The sequence below is a fragment of the Nasonia vitripennis genome (genome assembly GCF_009193385.2).
Source record: "Nasonia vitripennis strain AsymCx chromosome 1 unlocalized genomic scaffold, Nvit_psr_1.1 chr1_random0007, whole genome shotgun sequence".
Taxonomy (NCBI): Eukaryota; Metazoa; Arthropoda; class Insecta; order Hymenoptera; family Pteromalidae; genus Nasonia; species Nasonia vitripennis.
The window spans coordinates 1,458,950-1,484,755 of NW_022279594.1; the positions used below are offsets into that span (position 1 = coordinate 1,458,950).

General features: G+C 32.7%; 1 protein-coding gene across 6 annotated transcripts in view; it reads left to right on the forward strand.

The window, feature by feature from the left end:
* Positions 1-25,806, forward strand: part of LOC107981625 (sodium/hydrogen exchanger 3) — a 347,213-nt gene that overhangs the window by 68,726 nt on the left and 252,681 nt on the right. Inside the window, exons 3-4 of one of the 6 annotated variants that reach the window (XM_031932706.2) lie at positions 35-96; positions 506-1,405. The exons of the other annotated variants lie outside the window; for them this stretch is intronic. Of the exons in view, the coding sequence (XP_031788566.1) occupies positions 1,321-1,405 (85 nt within the window). The 5' untranslated portion in view covers positions 35-96; positions 506-1,320. The remainder of the gene's footprint in view (positions 1-34; positions 97-505; positions 1,406-25,806) is intronic. 6 annotated transcript variants of the gene reach the window in all.

Here is a 25,806-nt window from a genome sequence, read left to right on the forward strand (position 1 = left end):
GTAATAAATTCTAACAGCTGATTTTTTATTGCAGGTGCCTATTATCAGGATACATGTATTAAATACATGATGTATTTCAAGCAGACCAGAATTTAAGTAAGTCTACGATACCAGCAAAAATTAAAACTATGTATTATGGCCTTCGAAGACTTGTTGCCTCTGGTATATTGTGTATATAAAAATTGTTACTTTTTGTTTACTCAATATTGAACAGATACATAGACATTGCATATTATGAATTTTTGATTCTATTAAATTTTAGTACTGATGGTGCTCCGTTAACAATAAGTGGCAAAAACGCATTCTGGCCATTGCAAATAACTATAAATAACTTATCTCCTAAATTGAGATATAAAAACATTTTGCTGGCTGGAATGTTAATTGTAAAAAGGGAGCCAAACCCCGATTTAATGAATCTTTATATGTCTAAATTTGTGGATCAAATTAACTTATTACATAAACATGGAATAACAATAACAAAAGATGACATCGATATAACTTTCAGATTTATCACTCACAATTGTTTAGTCGACTCTGTCTGCCGTCCTGTAGCGCATAACAGACTCCAGTTTAATGGCTTCTGCGGTTGCAGTTGGTGTTACCAACTAGGTCAATATTTGCTGTCAATAGGAATTAGATACACTGCTACTCAACCAAGCCACTGTTTAAGGACAAAAGAAAGTCATTTGGCTGATCTGACGTTAGCTTTAGAAAATAATAAAACAATAAGAAGAGTAGAAGGAGATTCCGTATTAAGGAATCTACCATATTTTGACATTGTCTGGTCCTTTTCTTACGAATATATGCACGGATTTCTTCTTGGAGTGACCCACCAAATATTAAATGAGTGGAAAAGTGGCAATTCACCATTTAAAATAAAAAAGAATATGATTGAGATGATCGAGAAACGATTTTTGACCATTACACCTAATAAAGAAATTCACCGACTTCCAAGGTCAGGGATAATTGTTGGTTCCAGCAAAGCAAAAGCTAGTGAACTACGTTCTTGGCTTTTTTGTTACAGTTTACCCTGTTTATCAGGAACTTTGCAACCAGAAACTTTGGATCATTATTCTTTATTGGTAAACTCATCGTGCACTCTTTTAAAATCACAAATTACAGAAGATGTATTAAAAATTTGTGAAAATGATTTACTGACATTTGTAGTGCACTATGAAATGTATTATGGAGAAACATCCATGATTTTCTACATTCACACGCTTCTCCATATTTGTAAATCCATTAGAAAAACGGGATTATTGTGTACAAATTCAGCTTTTCCGTTTGAAAGCAACATCTACACTTTAAAAACTTTTGTTAATGGACCAAATGGCATGGACAGGCAAATGGCTCGTAAAAGCCTTGATGTTTAAGACTGGTGACATTACATCTAATTCTGAAAAAAGTAAGGATTTCTGTGCTAATTTATTTAATCCACAAAGATTAAAAAAAATTATGATATTGGTGAAATGGATGAGAATGTAGAAAAAGTTACGTACGTAGGAAAGGGTACGCGAGTATATAATGTACATGATTTTCCGAATTGTATTGCATACAAAAAGTGTATTTTCAATGGTTCTGTCTATCACAGTACGAAGTACAAGCGACCCAATAAAACAAATGATACTATAGTTCAACTCAACGATGAACGTTTTGCTACTATTCTACGCTTATTAAAGTCCCTAGATGATAGACGATGTTATTTAGAATTGTCAATATTTAACTTAGCACATACAAATCCATTCAATGGCATTGATCACATAAAAGAAGTAAACATGACTGAAGCTGGCAATGACAACATCGTCGTTATATTACCTCTCAGTACAATTAAAAATAAAGCAATACTTATTGACGTAAACTCTAAAAAATTCGTATGTGCTTTACCGAATAATATTGAAATACAATGAAAACTGACAATAGAAACTGTGCCATAATTATAACGACGTTTAAATTGTTGCATTTTGATGTGTCAAAAATTCATGATGTAGTTTTATGTAATTATTAAGGTAACTGTATTATGTATACACGGAAAGTAGTCCGCAGGCTCCATGACGCTGTCGACAGCGTCGAGAGCGCTGTATTCCGCAGATACCTCCCCACTTCCCCGCATGGCGCGGCAGCCTGTGCGCAGCGTCCCCTCTCCTTCGCTGCAGCGAGCCGGACCCTGCGCCGCACGTGTTTTCCCGTGCGACGTTCGGAAAGTCGATGCGTCGAGTGTTCGAACGGTTGGAAAACTTTGTGTTTTTCTCTCTTTATTTTGATTAAACGATTATGGGATAATTATTGGATGATTATTGGATGATAAATGATAGGTAGAAAATAGTTTTTAGTTCAAATACTTTTTATTAAAAAACGTGCCTGGTTGCAATAAACAAGGCATTTTCTTTTTCGAATAACAAACACGGCGTTTTGATGGACAATTCTTCATACGTAATGTTATTTTCTAATATGCCATCAATATAGCTAACGCTGTATGCAAAATGGTGACCTTGTACATAATTTGATTAGTGAAGATGAAACTTTATTGAGAACCCTAGATAAGTACAAAAAAGATTTAAAAAATATATCTTTGTCTGAAAATGGTATTAAGGAAGATTGCATTTTTAATGGCATCAAAGATTTTAATGTTATAGAAAATTCGAGTGTTGATGTAATGCATGATGTGTACGAAGGAGTAAGTAATTACGTAATGGCGGAGATTCTATTACAATTTATTATTGAAGATAAAGTATTAAAATTAGACTATATTAACTATAAGCTGCGTAGCATAAATTTTGGTTTTGAATCCTCCAATATATCCCCTGCTATAAATTTAGATTATTTAGAAAATAATAGAAGGTTAAAAATGTCTGCAGCTAAATGTTTATTTTTCTCGCGTTATTTTGGCGTTATTGTCGGAGGTATTATAAATCCTGATAACAAATACTGGACATTATATAAACAATTAAGATCAATCATTCATTTAGTAACGTCTCCAGTTTTTAAATATTCGCATATTTTACAACTTGAAACTGTCATAACTGAATTTAGTGATATGTATATTCAACTGTTTGGAAATTTAAAACCAAAGTTTCATCTGCTACTCCATTACTGTAAACAGATTTTAAAAAATGGACCTGTTTCTAAATACTCATCCATGCGATTCGAGTCATATCATCGAATAATTCAATTAATTGTATCTAACTCTTCTTCCAACCAACAAATTTTAAAATCTGTAAGCAAAAGATATTTGTTAGCAATGATGAATTTACAATATACAAAATATGAAGAAAAGTATATTAGTTACGGTTCCAAAGTAGCAGATGATTCAGTACATTACATATTTCCGTCATCAAATGATAAGTACGCTATAAAAAGTGTATCGATAAATGGTTTTGATTATTGTAAAGACACTATTATTGTACTTCAGTCTACCGATGAGATGCCAAAATTTGGTAAAATCAACAAAATTTTTGTTGTTGATAATGAAATTATATTTCATTACGTACTTTTAAGTACTATTGGTTTTAATACGCATTATTTTTCATACAGCGGTTAGCTATATTGATGGCATATTAGAAAATAACATCACTTATGAAGAATTGTCCATCAAAACGCCGTGTTTGTTATTCGAAAAAGAAAATGCCTTGTTTATTGCAACCAGGTACGTTTTTTAATAAAAAGTATTTGAACTAAAAACTATTTTCTACCTATCATTTATCATCCAATAATCATCCAATAATTATCCCATAATCGTTTAATCAAAATAAAGAGAGAAAAACACAAAGTTTTCCTCCCGTTCGAACACTCGACGCACCAACTTTCCGAACGTCGCACGGGAAAACACGTGCGGCGCAGGGTCCGGCACGCTGCAGCGAAGGAGAGGGTACGCTGCGCACAGGCTGCCGCGCCATGCGGGGAAGTGGGGAGGGGTCTGCGGAATACAGCGCTCTCGACGCTGTCGACAGCGTCACGGAGCCTGCGGACTACTTTCCGTGTAGTAATATGCTCATGGGAACAAATTATGTAAATAATATTTATATGATCTGAAATGTAAATAAGTGATAATAAATCTATGATCAGTTTCAACAACTGCTGTATATATTCAAAATAATAGAAACCAGTAGTATTGAATAATGCATAAAATAATACATAATTTAAAAGGGGAAAAATAGATAAAAGTAGATCCGAGTTCAATACCTTTTTTTTAGGTATTAAAAGTGATTAATTAAAAGGGCTTAATAAAAACGTATTGTGTTAATCCTTACATAGTAGATTAAAAGGTATTAAATTGTATGTCATTGAAGTAGATAAAAGTAGATTTGATTTTAATGCTTGTTTTATGCATTAAAGGCGATGAACACTAGAAGTTCAAAATTTATGGATAAAAAAGAATTAAATGTTAATAATTAAATAGCATATTAAAAGGGATTCATTTGTTTGTAATTAAAATAGTTTAAAACAGTTTTAACTTCAATGACAGCTTTCTGTATTAAAAGAGATTTAAATAAACAGTATCAAATTTGGATACAATATGATTGAATGTATACACCAAAATGGCGACTTAAAAAGCATTAAAGTTTGCGTAATTGAATATCATTAAACTGTATTTAATTGTAATACTTAATTTGTGTATTGAAAGACATTCATCTTTTTTGGAAATTAAAATGGATTAGAATTGAAATAAATTAAATCTGATTAAATTTTAATCCGGTACTTTTCATGAAATGGATTAACGGTATTAGAAGTAATCAATGAGATTCAATTTTAATACATTTTTAATCTTTTGAATCCGTTATTTCTAGCAGGGCTATTTCAAACACGATTTCATTTTTTCAAATGTTGTAGTGGCAGTACTGCGTGATATTGAAATCCCTATTGAAAAATCTCACGTGGGATCTCAGGCGAGATCTCAGGTGAGATCTCACGCCAAAATTTTATCTAACCAATTTTTTCGTTTTTCACGCGTTTCATACCATTTTTAGTCAATTAGTGGTTTCTTTGAAAAATTCAAACTTAGAAAATTTATCACAAATATTGACTTAAAAAAAATTAAGTCCAATTTTTGAAAAATTTTCTAAATTTGAATTTTTTTATAAAAGTCGCCAATTGGCTGAGAATGGTTTACAATGCGTAAAAAACAAAAAATTGGTTAGATGAGATTTGGGCGTGAGCTCTCCCCTGAGATCTCACCTGAGATCTTACGTGAGATTTTTCAATAGGGATACGACTTAATGAGGCATAAATGTGCGTAAAAAATTATGAAAATAATCAGAACTACTTTTTTTTTCATTACCTTTGCATATATTATGAAAACTTTTAACATTAACCGAATCAAATTCGACTTAATGGACGAATTAAATCTAATTATTTTGATCTATGCACACAAACCCCAAGCCCATAAAGATCCGTCTCCGTTCTAAGTTAAAGTCCCCAACTTTAATTCACCAAGTTTTTACCTGCGTTTGAAAATTTACGGGCCAATTACTAATTACCAAAAAATATCTAAATGATATAACAAGAATAGTAATTGTTTTGGTTATTAAAGTCGATTAAAATATATTCGAAGCTATTCATAAAACTAGTATTAAGATCGATAGACGATTTAGTAATGATTAGAGATTTTAAAATCGATTAGAATTAGTGAAAAAAATTACAATTTCACTGCACTAAAATAATTACTACATAAACGTCGATAAAAATATATTAAATTTAATACTTATTTTTCGTATTGAAACCGATTGTAATTAAAAATGATTTAAATCGATAGGAATTTAATCGACCAAATTTGGCTGGTCGATTGAATGGATTTAAAACGATTAAATTCGATTAAATTTTGATCAATTTCAATCGAATTCAATCGCATATTTTTAGCAGGGTGCTACCCATGTTTTTTACATATTGTATGTGCAAACGCGGGTAAAAGCCTTGGTGAATTAAAGTCAGGGACTTTAACTTAGAACGGAGACGGATCTTTATGTGCTTGGGGTTTGTGTGTATAGATCAAAATAATTAGACTTAATTCGTCCATTAAGTCGAATTTGATTCGCTTAATGTTAAAAGTTTTCATAATATATGCAAAAGCAATGAAAAATAAGTAATTCTGAGTTTTTTACGCATACTTACGCCTTATTAAGTCGTATTTCAATATCGCGCAGTACTGCCACTACAACATTTGAGGAAATAAAATCGCGTTTGAAACTGATCCTTGTCGGAGAGGCGGCCGAGATAGAGCCTTCTTGGAGCGGCGGCCGAGATAGGGCCTTGTCGGAGCGGCGCCCGAGATAGCGCCTTTTTGGAGCGGCGGGCGAGATAGGGATATCCCCCCCCCCCCCGCAGCCTGCATAATTACTTATTTTAGTATAAAAAAATACTAGTCGACATATTTTTAATAGCACATTACGATTATACTTGTATTTGTAATTGCTCACCCTTCAATTTTTTATAAAAAATCAAAAAGTAAATGATGGTTTTTACTAGTATTGCAATATTGATATCTCCGTTATTAAAGCTTCTTTAGAATTGCACAGAGTACCAATAAATTGCACATACTTTGATTATAATTGCACAATAACGTCTTTTTATTGCACATACTTATTTAGTTGGTAAATTCAACAATTTAGTATACCACCGACGGTTACCGCTAAATACGTGTTAGCGCGGCGCATATCCCCGCGCACGTGCGCTCGTACGTATCCACTGCGCGAAGATTCAAAAACGTTTAAATCATTTTGTGTATTCCTGTTCAAAAGATACTTACGAATACTTGTTCGGGGCGTCGATCACAATCGTAATTGTAATCGTCTGCCTGTTTGTCTTTTTTTTGGAAAATTTAACGTTTGCTATGTGACGTAAGGTGCATCATACAACTTTTTTCAAACTAAAATGTTTAAATTGTGCAAACTAAATATGTGAGATTCGTTATTAAATAACCAAAGAAAAATAATCATACATTAAGTAGTATGCATTCCTAATACTACAATTCTTATTAACCTTGTGAGGGGTCCATACAGTCGTTCAATATCGGCACATTTCCGTCAATTAACAGCTATATAGAAATTACTGTACTCTTGCTATAAATGTAATCTAAATCGATGAGAAATTTGTATCAAACGTCAAATTACATGACTCATACATTTAGTTTAATGAAATATTAGTATAAAGAATTGCTTACTCAATGCACACCATGCTAATAAAAATATTGATATATATATATATATATATATATATATTCCATACAAAGGATTTTAAGCTGATAAATTAGGCAGATATTTTTACATTTAGTTGTTTAAAACGGATTATTAAAAATTTTTTACATGCGCAGTATATACTTACAAGGGTTTGTATCATTTGTACATGTGTTTGATCTATGTACATTGTATAGCCACCTGCACTAAGTTTTTGTAGAGCTGCAAAATAAACAAACTATATAAAATAACTGCTATAAAATATTTTGACAATATCTTATGTGTAGTAGTGTATCTACATACTTTCATAAAATATAGGTTCAAGATCTTTAAAAAACATCTTGTCTTCAAGTTCCTTTTGAAAATTTATACTATTTATTTTCAAGAAATTATTGATTTTCTTCCCTTTCTGTTTGATTAAGTATCGCTTAGACATTAATAGATCCAACAATGAAAATGTGATGAAATGTGATGAAATGTGATGAAATGTGATGAAATGTGATGAAATGTAATAAAATGTAATAAAATGTAATAAAATGTAATAAAATGCAATAAAGAAGTTAACAAATCTGAAAATGTAAGAAAGTGTACAAAAACGTATGAGAAAAAATGTCTGAAATGGAACAAAAAGGTACAGTTTCTTACATTTTTTTACGTTTTATTACAATTTATTATTTTATATTTTTTCCACTAGGGAATCTTTTAAAATGTCATCATCATTTTACTTTCCGAAATAATTCGGTTAGTTTCATGACTAATCCTAATTGTTCCAGTCAAAAAACTTCTTCAGAGCACTATTATTCTTTGATACCATATTTAAAATAATCAGTTTTTTTAATAATTCAATCTGATCGTTTGTACCAGTAATTAATTTGCAATTATTAAATATTTAGAATATTTTTCAAAATCTTAAACATGTATGTAAATGTTTTTAACTTGACCTTTTGTTTTAAAAAATTCAAGCACATCTTCATCAGATACTTTGTCATAGATAATAACTGCAAAATATATCAATATTTTAATATAAACTTGTTTCTCTAATCAGAAGAATTCTTTTTAAAGAATTTTTATTTTTATTGGTTGGTACATCTGGCATTAGTGATTTATCTTGATTTGTTTCATTAATAATATAATTACTAATCTTGTTCGCATCATTCCCTTTTGGTGTAATAGTTGATTCAGCATCTGCAATTCTATTTATAATAGAATCTAAAATTTTTCTACTGGTAATTGTAATACTTTTTTCTCTTCAGGTAAATCCATAAAAGTCTTCTTTGTCTACATTATTTTCACTTAAGGGGACGGATACACCATAAATAGTCAAAAATGAAAAATTTAATTTTTTGTTTACCTTGGCGAGAAATATTTCACGATCAATGTGATCAGTCAGTTGATTTCTCACATGATTTATCACATGATTATTTGGCGGGATATCTCACGTGAGATATCACGTTAAAAATCACGTCAGAAATCACTCATAAAATTAAAGTTTTTCTTTTAATTAAAATAAATTATTTTATTTTTACTAAACAATTATGTAAAATAGATTTGGTGATAATCCAAATAAATTGACCGCAAAAAATTGAATTCACGTGAGAAATCACGTCAAATAGTCACGTAAAAAATGACGTGACTGATCACGTGATTGATTGTGTGATAAATCAGGTGATTTTTCTCGCTATGGTATATTTTTCCCAAATTGTTTAAAAAATCAATTAAACTATTAAATATATTCAGGTATAATGTAAGAAACATAAAACCATGTTTATATGTGCCATATTATCATCAGGTATGACATTTCTTCCAAGGCCAAAATTCAGAATTTCCATTTTTCAGCTACCGTAGTCTTACTTAAGATTTGGGCTTCAAAAGGCACTTTTATACTAATAGATATGCTTCAAACACATATAGGTTCCAGATGAGTGTGGTGTTTTACAAACAAAATATTATTCGAAAAAGTTTTCTGAAAATAATCAATAAAAATTGTTTAAACACTTTGAAAAGTAACAAATTTTATGTTAATATCCAGATAACTTTCTTAAATAATATTTTTTTGTAAAACCCCATACTCATCTGGAACCTATATGTGTTTGAAGCATATCTATTAGTATAAAAGTGCCCTTTGAAGCCCAAGTCTAATATAAGTCTGCGGTAGCTGAAAAATGGAAATTCTGAATTTTGGCCTTCGAAGAAATGTCATACCTGATAATATGGCATATATAAACATGGTTTTATGTTTCTTACATTAAACTTGAATATATTTAATAGTTTAATTAATTTTTTTAACAATTTGGAAAAAATTAAACAAAAATTCAAACAAACAACTTCGCCAACATGTCGGAGACGAGCGCAGGCTCGTCGTGTGCACAAGCGACAATTTATTACAAATGTCATTCTAAAATAGAAGTGAAAACAGTTGTGTGTCTAATTTGTAAAAGTGTGTACCACACAAGTGATATTGCATCATTAGATGGTGCGATTAAGTAGTGTATTTATATTAAGTAGTGTTCGTTGCATATTGGGAATATGCAACGAACATCATGATCTCGATCTAACCTTAAATATAAGTAAAGAAACGCTGAGTAATGATGCAAGGCATATAGTCGCTCAGATAAAATCAAACCATAACTCGGAATCTAGAAAGAAATTGCTCCATAATTTAGAAATCATCAGTGATGAAGAAGAAGGATAAGTGTATGAGAATGGTTTGAAAAGAGAAAATTCACTGTTAAGAGAAGTTAATAAAGAATAACAAAAAAACAAGATGCTAAGTGATTTACTGGAGAAACAAAAAAGTGACACAAATACTGTTCGGGTTATGTAAGAGCGGGAGGGTGAATTTTTAATTTCGTGCCGTAGCGCGGCGAGCACTGCAGCGAGAGCGGTCGAGCGCATGCGCGCGCTGATGTGGGCCTCTCCCGTTTGCGCGGGCTCCGGCGCGAGGGAGCACGTGCAGTTCAGTTCTGACACCTCCTCTCGAGTAATCAGTTGACCTTTTGCGCTTTTGTACTTGCAATTGCAAGAGTCTCTGTGTAGATTGCGAGTGAATAGAGTCGTCATCATCGTCCTTTACAGGACGATCGACACTCTTTATTGTATGACCGTGCGTTGCGTAGTGTGTGTGTGCATTTTGCGTGCGGTGTGCGGATTGTGTGAATTCTTCGAGAGTTGGGATTTCGGGCACGTGTGAGCTTCCTCGCCGTGTCGATCTCCACCCGGCGATTGCTACCTACGCGGCAGGGCTGAAAAGTCGAGGCGTCCTGCGACCGAGGAAGGTGCATCCCACCAACCAGCGGCCAGGGCTTTACGTCGCGCCGTCCACGTCTCGTTCTGCGTCTAAGGTAAGAGAGCTCTCTAGCGTGCGAAAGGTACCTTTGCGGCGATAGAATTAAGCTACTTGCGTTTCTTCCTCGGTTGTTGTCTAGAGTAGAGTCTCTCTTTTTTTTGTATAAGCGTACATTGTAATTGCGTTTCTCTCTATTTGTTTAGTCTATCCTAGAGTCACTTTTCTTTGTATAATTTCCTTATTTCTAAAATAAAGCTATAGGCTTGTCCCGGCTTTTCTCTCTACTCCGTGAGAGTTTTTACGCCGCGGCAAGTCGTCTTTTTTCTCCCGCGAAATTCATTGTGTTTTGGGTTGATTTATTCACCCAAGCTTCCCTCTCTCATTCCACCATTTTAATTTAATATATATATATATATATATATATATATATATATATATATATATAAAATTTGAACTCATTAGCTTTTGTTCAAATACAGTGAAAAATAAAACTTTTGCGAAAGTAATGTCTTATTCAAAAACTAGTACCAATAGCATAATAATAAAAAACAAATCAGCACATACCATTGATCAAATAAACTTGTTTGTAGCACACTATTTAAATAAGGATAAGGCAATTCAGACCAAAAAAGTTCACAAGAAAAAGAATGAAGTGATTGTTAATTGTTTGAATGAAGAAAGTACAAGTAAAGCTTTTAGTATATTAAGAAAAACTAGCTGATGAATGTGAAGTGAACAAAGAACAAGTAGAAAATTCAAAAGTAAAAGTAGTTGGAATTAATAATTTTGAAAACCTAGATGATAAAAAATTGGAAGAAGATATAAACGAAAGAAACTTTAGTAAATTTTCAAAAAAATGTATAGTTCTATATACATATAAGAACAAGGAGACTAACTTGCAAACAGCGTTAATTGAAATGCTAGCAGAATTGTATCAAAGTGTCAAAGAAAGCAATAATAAACTATTTGTAGGATATCAAAACTGCAGAGTTTATTATTATTGCAATATTAAACCATGCTTCAACTGTGGCAGATTTGGACATAATGGTCTGAAATGTAATAATAGACCTATCTGTTTTAAGTGTACCGGCAACCATAAAAATAGAGAGTGTGAAAGACAAGGAAACACAATGAAATGTCTGAATTGTATATACAGTAATAGTAAATACAAGACAGAATACAAGACAGAACATATGGCAATAGATAGTCACGAATGCAAAATTTTGCAAGCCAAGATAAGAAAGTTTATTGACTTTAACGACTATACAATGCAACCTATATTACCAAGATATGTTTGCATGGCAGGGGCCACAACAGTTAAAACCGCGGGATGGAGAAATATCAGGATGTCAACAGCCTCGATTAACACACTCAACGATCATATATCAAATAAAGAAAGAAATAAAAATTAAGCATGGATCAGGATATTAACATTGAAGAAGTAGGCAAGGCAGAGTGTGAAGTAGAAAACATCAGAGAACTCAACTCAGAAGATCGTAAAGAAGAAAAATTTAATTTTGTGTGTGAATATAAGAAGTCTTAATGCAAATTATGAAAAACTAGAAACATTTGTAGAAAGTATGTCAAAAAAAGCCATGCGTGATAATCTGTACGAAGACATGGATCGTGCAGCACCCTCATTTCTATCAATTACATGGATATAAATTATGCTACAACGAGAGTAAAATTAATAGGGCAGATGGTGTCCTTGTGTATATTAAAAATAATATTTATGAAAAAAATAAAGTAGAAGTAATTGATAAATTGAGGGTGGTTAGCTCAGATCTTATGCTTCAATCAGGTGAATCATTAAGAGTTTCGGCTATGTACAGGTGTCATGATGTTCCCAAAACAAAATTTCTTAATAGTGTAAAAAAATTTCTATCAAAACACATTAGAACCAAAAACCACTGTATAATAGGAGATTTCAATATAGACATAATAGAAAGTAATGTACAAAATAATAATATAGGTACAATACCAATAAGTCAGGAATTCTTAAATAATTTCTTTGAACAGGAATTCATTCCGTATTATAGAGGTGTAACAAGACCCTCTCTAGATAACGAATCAGGTTCTTGTATTGATAATTATTTTGCAAAGACTAGAGACGTTAATATTGAATCTTATAAACTATGTATTCCGTTTAACGACCACTATCCGCTAGTAATAAGTATCGATCAGCTTAAAGTGCAGAATGAGCAAGAAAAGATAGAAAATTGTATTAATGATAGAAAGTTAAAGGAATATGCAAAGAAAATAGAATAGAATTCATGTTTGCATTTGCAAACACGAATGAAATGAATGATTATTTTAGTCAAGTTGGAATAGACTTAAGTAACCAAATAAATAATAAGTGCGATGATCAAATAAGACTGCCAGCAAGAAATAGGGAATCCATATCTATACAACCAACTAATACTGGTGGGGTAGACAACATCAATGCAAGTACAATCAAGTGCATTGCTATGTTTCTGGCAAAACCCTTGGAACATATTTTTAACATAAGTATACAGCAATCGATTTGGCCGAATGCGCTAAAACGAGCTGATATAGTACCAATTCACAAGTCTGGAGATAGTAGATGTATTGCAAACTATCGCCCAATATCACTGATTTCTAATATAGCTAAAATATTTGAAAAAATATATATATATATAACAGACTTTTCAATTTTATAATGAAGCATAATATTATATCAGAGAGACAGTTTGGTTTCGTCAGAGGCAGAGGAGCAACAGATGCGCTTGATTGTCTTGCGGATATTATATACAAAAGTCTAGACAAAAGTAAACCAATAATAACGACATTTTTAGATCTAGCTAAAGCTTTTGATACTGTTGATCACAGAATATTATTGGATAAGTTGGAAAGATATGGAATAAGAGGTATTCCTTAAAACTCTTAACTAGCTATCTATCAGGTGGGAAACAATGCGTTAAGATAAATAATTTCAAAAGTGAATACAAAGATATTTCCACAGGTGTTCCGCAGGGAACCATTTTAGGTCCTTTATTTTTTATCCTATATGTAAATGACCTACTGATAGATATGCTAAAAGACTCTATAATGTCTTATGCAGACGACACAGTCATCATTTCGAGTGAAAACTAGTTTATTATAATATATCTTTTTTATGCGCACTTAAAAGAACTTTAATAATAGTTTCATAATAGCACTGTAAAAAAAAGAGAACTTTGTCTTCATGAGATCTTCTATGACCATATTTTGGGAAATCCGCTGTACTCAAATGTTGTAATTGCTCAGTAGAAAGACTAGAGTAAGTATTTTCATTAATTACTATATTATTTTTATCCACAAATCGAAGTAACTTTAAATATAGGTCATTGTGCCAGGCTATACCTTGTCTTTGTTTGTCATCCATTTGCTGTTTTGTACTTGGTTTTGTATGCCTTTTTTCCTGAAATCAAATTTTTAGAATTCTGTTTATGCTTATAAATATTTACATTATAAATTTGAGGTTAAGTTAAAACAAACGTACACTACCACTCAGTAAAGTCATTTAAATTAGTAATATGTCTATTAAAAATTGAGAAAAACTTTTTTCAATTGACCACTCAATTTACCACAAATTTAATTTATAACTTTTTTTTAAGTGTTAAACATTTAATTTTTAATATGTTAGTGTTTTTTGCTATTTCATCTGCATATACATAAAAAAACTGATAATAAACTGTTGCTTTTAAATATTAAATCATGTTTTGCAAGTCATATACCAAACCAATAAAATAATAATTTTTGAAACAGACAATTAATTGAAAATATAAATATAATTTTCTTACGATATTTCCGCCTAAAAAGTTGCACTCTTGAAACTGCTCTCATGATTAATTTTTTGTCCACCAATCATAGCTTAACTTTGAAACTTGGTCACGTCGATCACGATTACCCCACGGATTTTAATTCCACGAATCGGTCCTATCAGAATCTGTCAAAACAAAGAAAGTATAGAATCTCATTAGTACGCACATGTAATATGATATGATTTTTTAACTTATAACAAATATAATTAGCAAAATGGTTGGCCCTCGACCAAAAGCTCAACCAGATGGAATTTTACAAAAACTTTTATTGCAAGAAATTTTTGATGATGAAGGTGTATTAAAAAGTAGAAAAAATGTGGATTGGAATGACGTTTGTGAATTATTGGTCAATGTAATAAAGCCAGTAAACTTGTGCTTGATGGTAAAGCAAGACAGACACAATCTTTTAGCATATTATAGATGTTATAAGCACATTGACAAAGATGATTTTGTTGACAACGAAGAAGACAATGAAGAGGAAAGCTCAGATTACTGTTCTACGGATTCAGACAGTGAAACAGATGGCGATTTACCTTCAGTGCCAAAAAAGAGCAGGATCAATGGTATAAAATAAATTAAATTTAACATTGAATTAACAGCTAAGCTGTGATCAGAAATAAGTTCAATCGAAAAGGTTTATCAAGATGGTCGAGAAGACCAAGTTCTTCAACCAGGTTGGGCAGACATGATTGGTCAAGCTATTTGGGAAAAAGAACACCTACCTTGCTGTTATAATTTTAAAAGGCAGTTGATTGATCATTATAATGCCTTTATTATATTGATTGGTTATTATAAAACATGTTCAAGTGATTTACGAGCAAAGTGTTACACTAGCCCATTACCAGATTGTGCAGTAACTTTTAGCATCACTACAATAAACTCGCTCATGGTGTTCCTTATAATTAAAAGAGACGTTTAGCAGGTCTCCAAAGAAAAAAAGTAAAAGAAGAATTGAAACACAAAAAACCTAAAAATTGTAGACGTGATGAAGCTAAAAATGATGGATTATGGTGATTGCGAACCTCCTACACTGTATAAATTTTCAGTTCTGCAAAAAGCATCCCAGCTAAGTATAAGGAGTTGGGCCTGAAGCAAGGAGAAAATTTATTTGATTCTTTATGTAATTTAAAAAAAAATTTTAAATTCAATAAGTACATAAAGCAAATAGGATATGACAAATTTTTCGTTTCATTCTGGTCACCAGAACAGATCCATGTTCACAATGATATAGAGAAATATTTAAACAACCAGTATATTTAGATGCTACTGGATCTGTTGCTATCAAGATTGATCAAATCGATGGAGATAGTAGTGACTTACTCCTCAGCGTTATATGTACCCATGTCAATAATATGATAGTACTGATAGCTCAAGTATTATCAGAGACAAATGATGCTAATATTTATGTTACTGGCTTATAGATTGGCTAAAGTCAGGTGCACAAATACCAAAATACGCTGTTACAGACATGGGAAAAGCCATTCAGCAATGTGTATGTATGGCTTTTAATACAATTACTTTTTGGCAGTACAATGACAAGTGTCTGTCAATTTTACTAGGCAATAAAAGTCACTTTAAATTACAGACTAAATTAAGAACTGATGTTGCACATTTAAAAAATATTTTACAAACGAACCGAAGGTTTCATGGCTACCATTGACAGTCTAGCTAATTTTACAGAATTTCTCGAATTTGTTTTTTTTTTTCGTAGCAAACAGCAAAAATAAAAATGATAGAAGATGTAAAGAAGCCTTAAGTTATATAGTAAAAATGATTAAAACATTTCAGTTTGACGAGACCATAACTGAAAAAAAGAAATGTACCAATATCAATAAAGAAACAAATGATTTAGAGTGTGAGGATTCAAGTGATAAACATACATTCATTTACAAATTTATTGAGAAAATTAAAGAAAGCACATTGTTTAATAATACAAGCGATAGTCAGATAGATTCCGAAACTCAAAATAATGTATGTGGCGGTCCCCTCTTACCACCACATGCGGCCCGACGCGCCGCCTAGCGGAGCACCACGACGTGGCGAGCGCGAGGGGAGCTTAGAAGCTTTGACACTTTCGTGAATCAGTTACGACCTGGCCGCCGGGTCGAACAGACCTAGTCATCCTGTACATAAATAATTATAATCTAGTCACAATCAGCTCTCAGCATTATCTTTATTCTTTGTACCTGGTCCGTTCGCCTTTCCCTACCTTATCTCCTATTAGGGAGCGTAGAAGATAGAGTTTTAACCAACCAACTTCACTCTCTAAAGTGGTGACCCCGACTTCAAATATTCGCAATCCGCGAGTCATCGCGTGGCGCCATTTCGCGAAGCCTCGACCGCGAGTTCGCTCTCTTCAGAGCTCGCCTCGGCTTTCGCTCCCGGCGGCCAGCAGCCTTTCGCTCACTTCGAGCTTTTAGCTCTCATCTCGGTCTTTACACCGAAAAACACACGTCTTTTCGCGCGGCCCTTTTCAGCCGCGCGATGACGATTTTACTCTTTCGGGCATCACGTCTCGCGCAGGCCACTTTACAGCCGCGCAACGACGCTTTTATTACTTTGACGATTTCACGTCGCGCGTCGGCCATTTTTAGCCCGCGCCGACGCTTTTAATCACGCTGCGGCCCACACACAGCCGCAGAGGACGATTCTCACCGGTTCATCTACAGCTGGTGATACTCAGTGACAATTTAACAGCCTTGTGTAGAGAGTTTTCTTGTTGGACAAATGTTATGAACAAACATTTCAAGAATACTCACAATGTTGCTAGTTCTCGCTCAGAAGGAAATTTTGCAGGATTTAAAGATGATCAGCTTGAAAATTGAATTCCTGTAAAATCTGATAAATTAATTGTCAAAACTTGTCGAACAATTGAAAAGGATGTGATATTAGCAAGAGCTGCTGTTAATAATGTGATAAACAAAACTAAATCAACGTTTATCCAAAAATGTCATGTAAAAGAAAAAAGGATCACCTACTAGTGGCAGAAAGATGGAAACATGCATACACTTTAATTGAATCTGAAAAAAGTTCTGATGAATTAGAAATAGAGGCTGAAGAAGATGTAGACAAGAATTGTTCTAACAATCTCCATAAAAAGACTGAAGACACCAACTACGTAGTTGAAGATAGTGAGTCGCAAATAGATACTTATATTGAAAAGTTAAATAGTATAGAAAATTTAGAAACTACACTAAATGACGATGAATGGAGTATAGATATAGATATGGATGGTAAAGAAGATAGATTTGCAGATTTTATGAACAATGTCAAATGTAATTCTTCTCAAGTGGTTGACAGCTGTACAAATAATCAAAATCAACCTGTTACTAATACTCAAAATAAGTGTGATTTGCCACCTAAGTTTTCTAATGAATCAGACGTCAATGATAACAAAGATACTGCGTACCAGCCTATGTATTTTATTACTGATAAAGTTAACTATACTGATGATCAAAATAATGGCAAACCTATTGATTTTGATTCTGATGAACTACGTTCAAACAGTGATCCGAATTCTCAGTCTGCATTGGTCGTTTCTAATGATCAAAGTTATGTTAACCCTGGCGAGAAAAATCACGTGATTTATCACACGATCAAACACGTGATAGATCATTTGAATTCTCACGTAATTCATCACTTGACTATTTGGCGTAAATTTTCACGTAATAAATTACGCCAGAAATCACTAATAAAATTAAAGTATTTGTTTTACTTGAAATAAATTATTTTGTTTTTACTAAACAATTATGAAAAATATATTTTTTTTATGCTAATCCAAACATATTGCCCACAAAAAAGTGAAGAAAAAAAACGTTGATCTAACCAAGACTTGAACCCTGGTCCTTAAATTCACAATCCATTATCTTACTCACTGAGCCATTTTTACTTGTCCTAATAATGATGACTTGCAGAGCATATATGAATCTTAGTAATACATCATTTACGTGTATAGACTATCTGCTGTTATTTGATAAAATAAGGAAAATAATTTTATTACATAATAAAAAAAATTAATTTTGTGTTTTAATCCTTATAAATTGTAGTGATTCTTCTGTATTAAATTATATATATATATATATATATATATATATATATAATGTAGTAGTACACATTTAAAAATAAATATCAATTTTAACTTCAAAAATATTTTTCTTTTTAATTTTTATCTTGAAGTAAACGTGTAAACTTTACAAAGTTATAAATCTAACATATTTTTAGGTAAAAGTAGCATAGAATTTCAAGGCTCACTACAGCACAAATAGCTCAGGCAGTAAAATAATGGATTATAAGGTTGAGGACCGGGGTTCAATCCTCGGTTAGGACAAAGTATTTTTTTTTATTTTTTTTTTGTGGTTAATTTATTCGAATTAGCAACAAATCTATTTTTCATAATTGTTTAGTAATGTTAAATGACGAAGTTACTGGATGAATATTCAGAAATATTAAATTAAATGAAACAAAGACAACAGGAAAAATCCAGAAACTTCGACGCTTAACGAGCGCAAGAAGTAACCCTAAACCAAAACAAACTTCTCCTCCCTCGGCTGAAAGCGCGCGTGCACAGTCGACGCTGCAGTTTAGCCGTTGACCGTACTTAGGCCCATAAGGCCTAATGAGTAAGAAAGAGAGCGCGGCTAAACTGAAGTGCGAAGGAGAAGTAAAGACTATTCAAGAGTTCGATTTTATAGTTCTGAGTCTTTAAGTTGGAGTTTAGTCTTAATTGTGTTTCCGTCTTGATAATCATTTACCGAAATTGTGTCTTATTCCATTTGAATGTTATTTGAAGTCTCCAGAAACAAATAAAGGAATTTTTGAAATAATTGAGTCTAAGAGATTATTTGATTTGAGAGTTTTGATCGTCAACCTTTGGGTCATCCCCGTCAACAAACACAAGTAAGTCGTTCTCGTTAATTTAATTTTCCTTGGTGTTTTATTATCACGCAAACAGTTTCGCCGCGACAATCAGTGCGAAGTACTGATCTCGGCGGTATGGGAGAGTAAGCTATCATCCGCATAATCACACAACGTTACTTTGTTAGTTCGGTAAATTTATTACTACCCTAACAAGTAAAAATAAAATAATTTAATTTATTTTAATTGAAACAAATACTTTAATTTTATGAGTGATTTCTGACGTGATTTTAAAGGTGATTCATCACGTGAGGAATCACGCCAAATCACGTGAGAATTCAAGTGATCTATCACGTGATGGATCGTGTGATATATCACATGATTTTTCTTGCTAGGGAAATCAAGTAGAGGCATATACGTATCTGCTGATCCAGAATTTTCCCCGCGACAGCAAAAGCCAGCTAATTCTGCAAGATCAAGAGAAAAAGGAGCAATTCAAAATGGAAATAAATTATTACCCAAATTAATTAAAGGACAAACAATAATTCTTAAGAATACACGTGCTTTTGACTCTACAATGGAAGTAATATGATCTTGTTTTTGGAACATACACAGTTTCAAGAAATTTATAGAAGACAGTAAAAATAATACGTTAGCAATAAAGAGCTTGTGTTATACAACAACATTAGGAAACTACGCAGTATCAGGTGCTAGTAATTTAATATATAAGAATCGCTTACAAATATTATATAAATTATTACCACAGACTGATAGCTTAATAGATTGTACAATTAATGTAAGTAGAATGCTTGAAAATTTGACTTCTGAATATGACAGTCTAAGAAAAATTTTAAACTACGACTGTGGTAATATAGAAGAAAGAAAAAATATATAATACTATACCAAATACAAAGATTGTGTGGCAAAATAAGTATAAAAATCTTGAATAAGAAATGCAAAACTATTTTAAAGAAATAAAAAAAACTGTGTATTGTAAGAAATGCAATACAACCACAGCTCATTTGCAATAAGTTTTAGGTCCTTATCTGTGTATAGATGTTGAGAATGCATATAAAGAGTCTACATATGCACAAGATAATTATGAACTAAATGCAAGTGAGACAGCAATAGACTTAAAAGATGTACCCTCAAAGATTATTATCGACAATAATATTTATGTTCTATATTGTGTTATTCGATATGATCCTCCAGCTATAAAAGATGGACTAGGTCACTATGTGGCATATTGCTGATCTATAAGGAATGCCTGGGTAGAAAAAAATGATTTATTGAAGAAGAAAAAAATGCTGACAGATAACAAAAAACCAAAAATTAAAATTAGCTTACTTGTGTACGCAAAATGTGATAAATAAATGGAATAGATTAAAGAGGTTAGTATACACTTAATATATAAATTATTTATGTACTAGAATAGTTAATAACATTCTTTTCATACTTACAGATACTGATTATTTTTTTGCCAAAGATGTAATCCAAAATAAGAGGAAGCCACATTTGGTTATGCCGATGGAACTGCTCCAAAATAAGACTGCAAATCGCATGTCTGCAGTGAAGTTTGTTACGGATCATATGGAGCCTTTCAAATTTTCAATTAATTAGTCTCTGAAGAATCACTGTAAAAACATTTTTATGATTTTTATGAAATGATTTAACATTATACTAGCAAAAAAACGCTCGCTTCGCTCGCAATTTAAAAATTAATTATGATGATATTTAAGGGGATGTCGTCCCAAAAAACACGGTTTTTCTATTACATAAAACTTTTTGAATAAAGTTTGCAAATGAAAAACTAAGTCTGTTGCGCTGTTGTGTAAAGTTTAATGAATCGTTCTACTGAAAGAAAAATTCGATCAGACTTTCTGTTTTTCTAGAAGTTTAAAAATACAAAATACTCCGTGATGGATTTGCTATGCTTTTGCGCCGACATCCTGTTAATTATTTGACGTGTGATTATTAAATATACTGTTAAATATTAGATGTACACTCGATATTAGTTAATTCTTGTAGAACGTTTTTGAAATGCTCCAATCAGATTCCAGATTGATGAATTCTAACCAATCAAAAACGCACGGCTTCAAAAACGTTCTTAAGAATTAATTACCGTCGAGTATGAATGAATATATTCAATACAGCCAACATTCTATAAAAGTATTTATAGCCACTAGTACACAGGACCGGCTTTAAAATTATAGAATAAAAAAGAAATAAATTTTGAATATTAAAAAATGTTTTTAAACTCTGTAATTATTTGATGATAGTATTAATTATATTAACGAAATCTAACAAAAAATAATATTAATTAAACATTTTTTTTATTCACATGGATAAAATAATGTAAATTTTAAGATTATAACATTTATATTCTATACTAAAATATAATACATAATACGATATTTAATTTTATATTAAATGATAACGATATCTTTAATCCCTAACGAAAAAGAAAATTGAAAACAATTAAAAAAAAACGTTATGACCTGCAGATAATAGCAGAAAAATGTTGGAATTAAGACACAGATAACAGTAATATTTTGTTGTCTTCAGTTTTATTTAGTTTGCTAGATATTTCTGTTGGATTTTTTTTTTCAAGTGTAAAATTTTATAATTTAGAAAATAAATAAAAAAATTAATATAACAGACAATAACTATGAATAAGTAAAGGCAAGTTTTTTCATAGTTCAAAACAGTTTTCCTTATTTTATAATTTCTTTCTTTTACGTTCACTAGTTTATTCCCAATCATAACAGCTATATTCGGATTTCTACACATTTTTCTTAACTTTTTTAAAAACACACCTTTAATAACATAAAAATGAAAGTTCTTTTTTTCAGTTATTTGTTTAGTCAATTTGTTTAGTCAAAAACTTGTTTAGTCAATTAAGGGTTTACTTAACTTAAAGTTAAATTATATACTGATTGTTTAGGAACAACTCTCAAGATACTTACTACGTAACTTTCCATGACCGTTTCATTTTACTTATGGTGTTTTTATGACGTCCTAATACATAAAGAGAAAATTTTGTTGTTCACCATGTAACAAGCGCTGAGATTTTAGATCTCGCGCGCTCGTATGTCGCGCGTTCAGAATTTTGAGTATAGCAGACGACGTTAGCGGCGGCGCTGACAGGCCGCGAGAAGCAAGCGCGGTTCAGACTCGTTTACGCTTTAGTCGAAGTAACATCGGAACGCATCGTGACAACCGTCGATATTCCGCGAACCGCTGACCCGCACCGGCACATAAGTGTGTGTCCTGAGCTTCGTGTACCTGGAGGGACGCCTCCAGACTTACCCCACTACTCCCGGTGCCATAAACGGCCGTAAGGACGAGCAGCAGAGTGTTTCGGTCAGCGTTTGAGTAAGTATAAAAACTCCGTACATACCCGGGACAAAGCCGTCGAAGGCCGAAATTCGTCGCCACCAAATTATCGGCCCGGCTTCGCCTGAGACACCGCGCGCGTCCTTCTTGCAGTCGCGCGCTAACGTCACATTTATAAGATTACTTCAGTTTGTGTTTGCTATTAGAACCTCGACAATATATTTCGCTTTGTTAAACTAACACGCGAGTGCTCATTTGTTCAATTTTGTTCACTTTTGTTCAATTCCCAATTTCCCTGACTGACTGATCACCCACGGATACGCGAAGGAAAGTGTGGTGCTCCAGGCAACCACGCATTTGTACCGAGCATTCGGCAAGCCAACGCACTGGTGATAGCGCTGCACCAGCGGCTAAAGTCCGCTCACTATCGCCTGGCCATCATCGAGGGATCGCAGACCGGGAAATTAACCTCCTGGAGGTGACGTGCGGCATCTTCGCGGCCGTGCGATAGGCTGTCGAATTGCCCCGTTACAACCAATAAACAAAATGAAACGGTCATGAAAGGTTACGTAGTAAGTATCTTGAGAATTTTTCTAATTGATCAGTATATGACTGACCTTAACTTAAGTTAAGTAAGCCCTTTATTGACCAAAATAAATGTTGTTGCTTCATTATGATTAAATATAATAAATTTAACTTTGGTTGATTGATCTTAGTTCTTTTTATCTGTCATTTCGTTGCAAAATATATCGAACTCGCCTAAGGTTTTACGTTTTTAAAAGTTAATTTTTTGAGATTTTAGTCCTTTTTAGTAAATTTTTTTAGGTATTTCATATTTCTCCCAAAAATAAAATATAAGCATCTTTAGCACCTTTTGACCATGGTTTTATTGTAACATTTTTATCACTAAGATTAAATCACTGATTGTTCTGATACACTACCCTCGAATGATTTCTACACCTAGACACCAAAACCAAGTGCAAAATACCTAGACCTCGTCATCGGCCACCCTGTACACCAAAACGCCATCCTCGTATGATTTATGTACCTAGAAATAAAAAGCCACGAAGCGCATTACCTAGACTTTGTCATCGGCCACCCTGTACACCTAGACGCCGTTCCCGTATGATTCATGCAGAAAACCGATGAGAAAGCAATATCCATCTTGGTAATGAAAAATGCGAACCTTAACATTCGAAGTAAATAGTAGCGTGGGCACCGCGGCTTTGTCGGTTTCTCAAACTCGCCTTCGTGGCGCTAATGCGCCACTTGATAATAGAATCTAATTAACGTACCTATTGAAAACTGTTGAAATCTGGTACCGTCCGCAGTAAACTACAAAAAAACTGAAAAAACTACTAATAATACCTGTAAATAACTGTTGACTTCGTCTTAATTCCGACATTTTTCTGCTGAATATTTCTGTTTTGTTCAGTTATCTTCTGTTTTAGTCTGAAATCTTTAGATGGAAACTGTTATGTGCAGAATTTTTGTTTCACTAACAATCAATATAAGTATGGAAAATTATGTAATTTTATACAAAATCATATTTTATATCCTCATATAAGATAAATTCATTTTATTATTATTTTATTTAATACTTATCTAAATTATTAAATAAGACATTATTTAAAATATATTACGATATAGTGTGTGTAAAATGCACTATTACGCACGCTTCGTGTCTGTTCAATCACATTTTCCGCCTTCTGTATCAGGAAATAACGTTCGATACACATGCAAAAAGTTGATTTTTATAATTTTATAATAGATAAAATTTAGTTGTCAATATTAGAATAACACTTTATTGATTGTGGAATAAATGTAAAATGCTTCAATGCATCTATTTTTGAATACAGTTTTACTATTTGAAAAATAATTTTTAATTATAACAAACTCAGAATACTATATCAAAGGTAGCTGTTTTCATCAATATTTTTGTTGAAAATCATAATAAAACATGATATAAGTCAAAATATATTAGAGACAACAAAGAAACACATTTATTTCTTTGTAATGAAAAATGCGATTCCCAACATAGAAGTAAATATTAGCGTGGGCGCCACGGCTTCGTCTGCTTCTCAAACTCGCCTTCGTGGCTCTGCCGTTCCAATTGATTCTTATGAAACGTTTTTGAAATCGTGCTTTTTGATTAATTGTAATTTTTGAATCCGACAATCTAATTGAACCATTTTAAAAACGTTTTACAAAAATTAATTATCATCGAAGATATATCTAATATTTAACAGTATATTTAATAATGACGCATCGAATGATTGAATATCATTTTAATCAATATGTAAATCGCGAGCGAAGCGAGCGTTCTTTGGTAGTATATATTAAATTATGTATCAAAGACCGCCAAATATATTAGCATTTTCTGTATATTAAAACAATATTTTATTTATTGGACCTATAAATTTAGTTGGAGGAAGCTACGTGTCAATGAATTAGCAGCAGTTTTTATTACAGTCGAATCGCGCGCAGTTTTTTCCAAGTCAATCGAGATGCTTTGATACGGGTGCAACTCTGTAGCTGTCAAAGTAAATTCCGTATCCATTTTTATGTATAAAGATGGCAATCCAGTGCGATCCTGGCTGATCGGACGTGTCGAGATTTGTTACAATAGCTGTCGGTATAGAAAGCAATTACGAAACGTGATTGGCAGCGTAAACTCCTATTGAATCGGCTTTTAATCCTCTAATAGCTGTGATTATTTGACTCGTATTTATATTAATGGTGCATCTACGTACTCTTCTTCTATCGAGCGAAAACTGTGATGTAAAAATGGAATGTAATGAGCAACGGTGCAACCTCGAGACGCAGATGATCGTAAAAGGCGGCTGATTTATTTGTTTCGTTTGCTAGTTGCTCGATCTTGTCGTAAATACCGTACGAAAAAAATGAATTTCCTGCTTTGCATTTTCCGACTCTTTAAACGTGTAAAAGGCGTCCTATTCTTAAATGGGCGTGATAGTGCTCGGCGCGTGAATTTCGACGAGCGCAACGGACCAATTACCGCTGAGTCTGAGCTCGCGCAAATGTAGAGCAACTAGTGGCGTTTTCGTTATAGTACATCATACTGCTGTTGTTAGGCAGAATTAGGTAAAAATCGTTTTGGTCCATTTTAAAATTTTCTGTACTTCAGAGGCCTTGATCCATGAGTTAAATTAACGTGAGCGTGCTTCTTGAAATATACAAAGCCGTCAATCTCTTCGCTGTTCAAATCTTCGATATAACGCTCGCTGAGATGTCCTCGATGGCCGGGTGACCCGCATCGTAAAACTTAACCTCCTGCAGCATGGATAATGTGGAGCTCAGGCTGAACCGCTCAGCACTG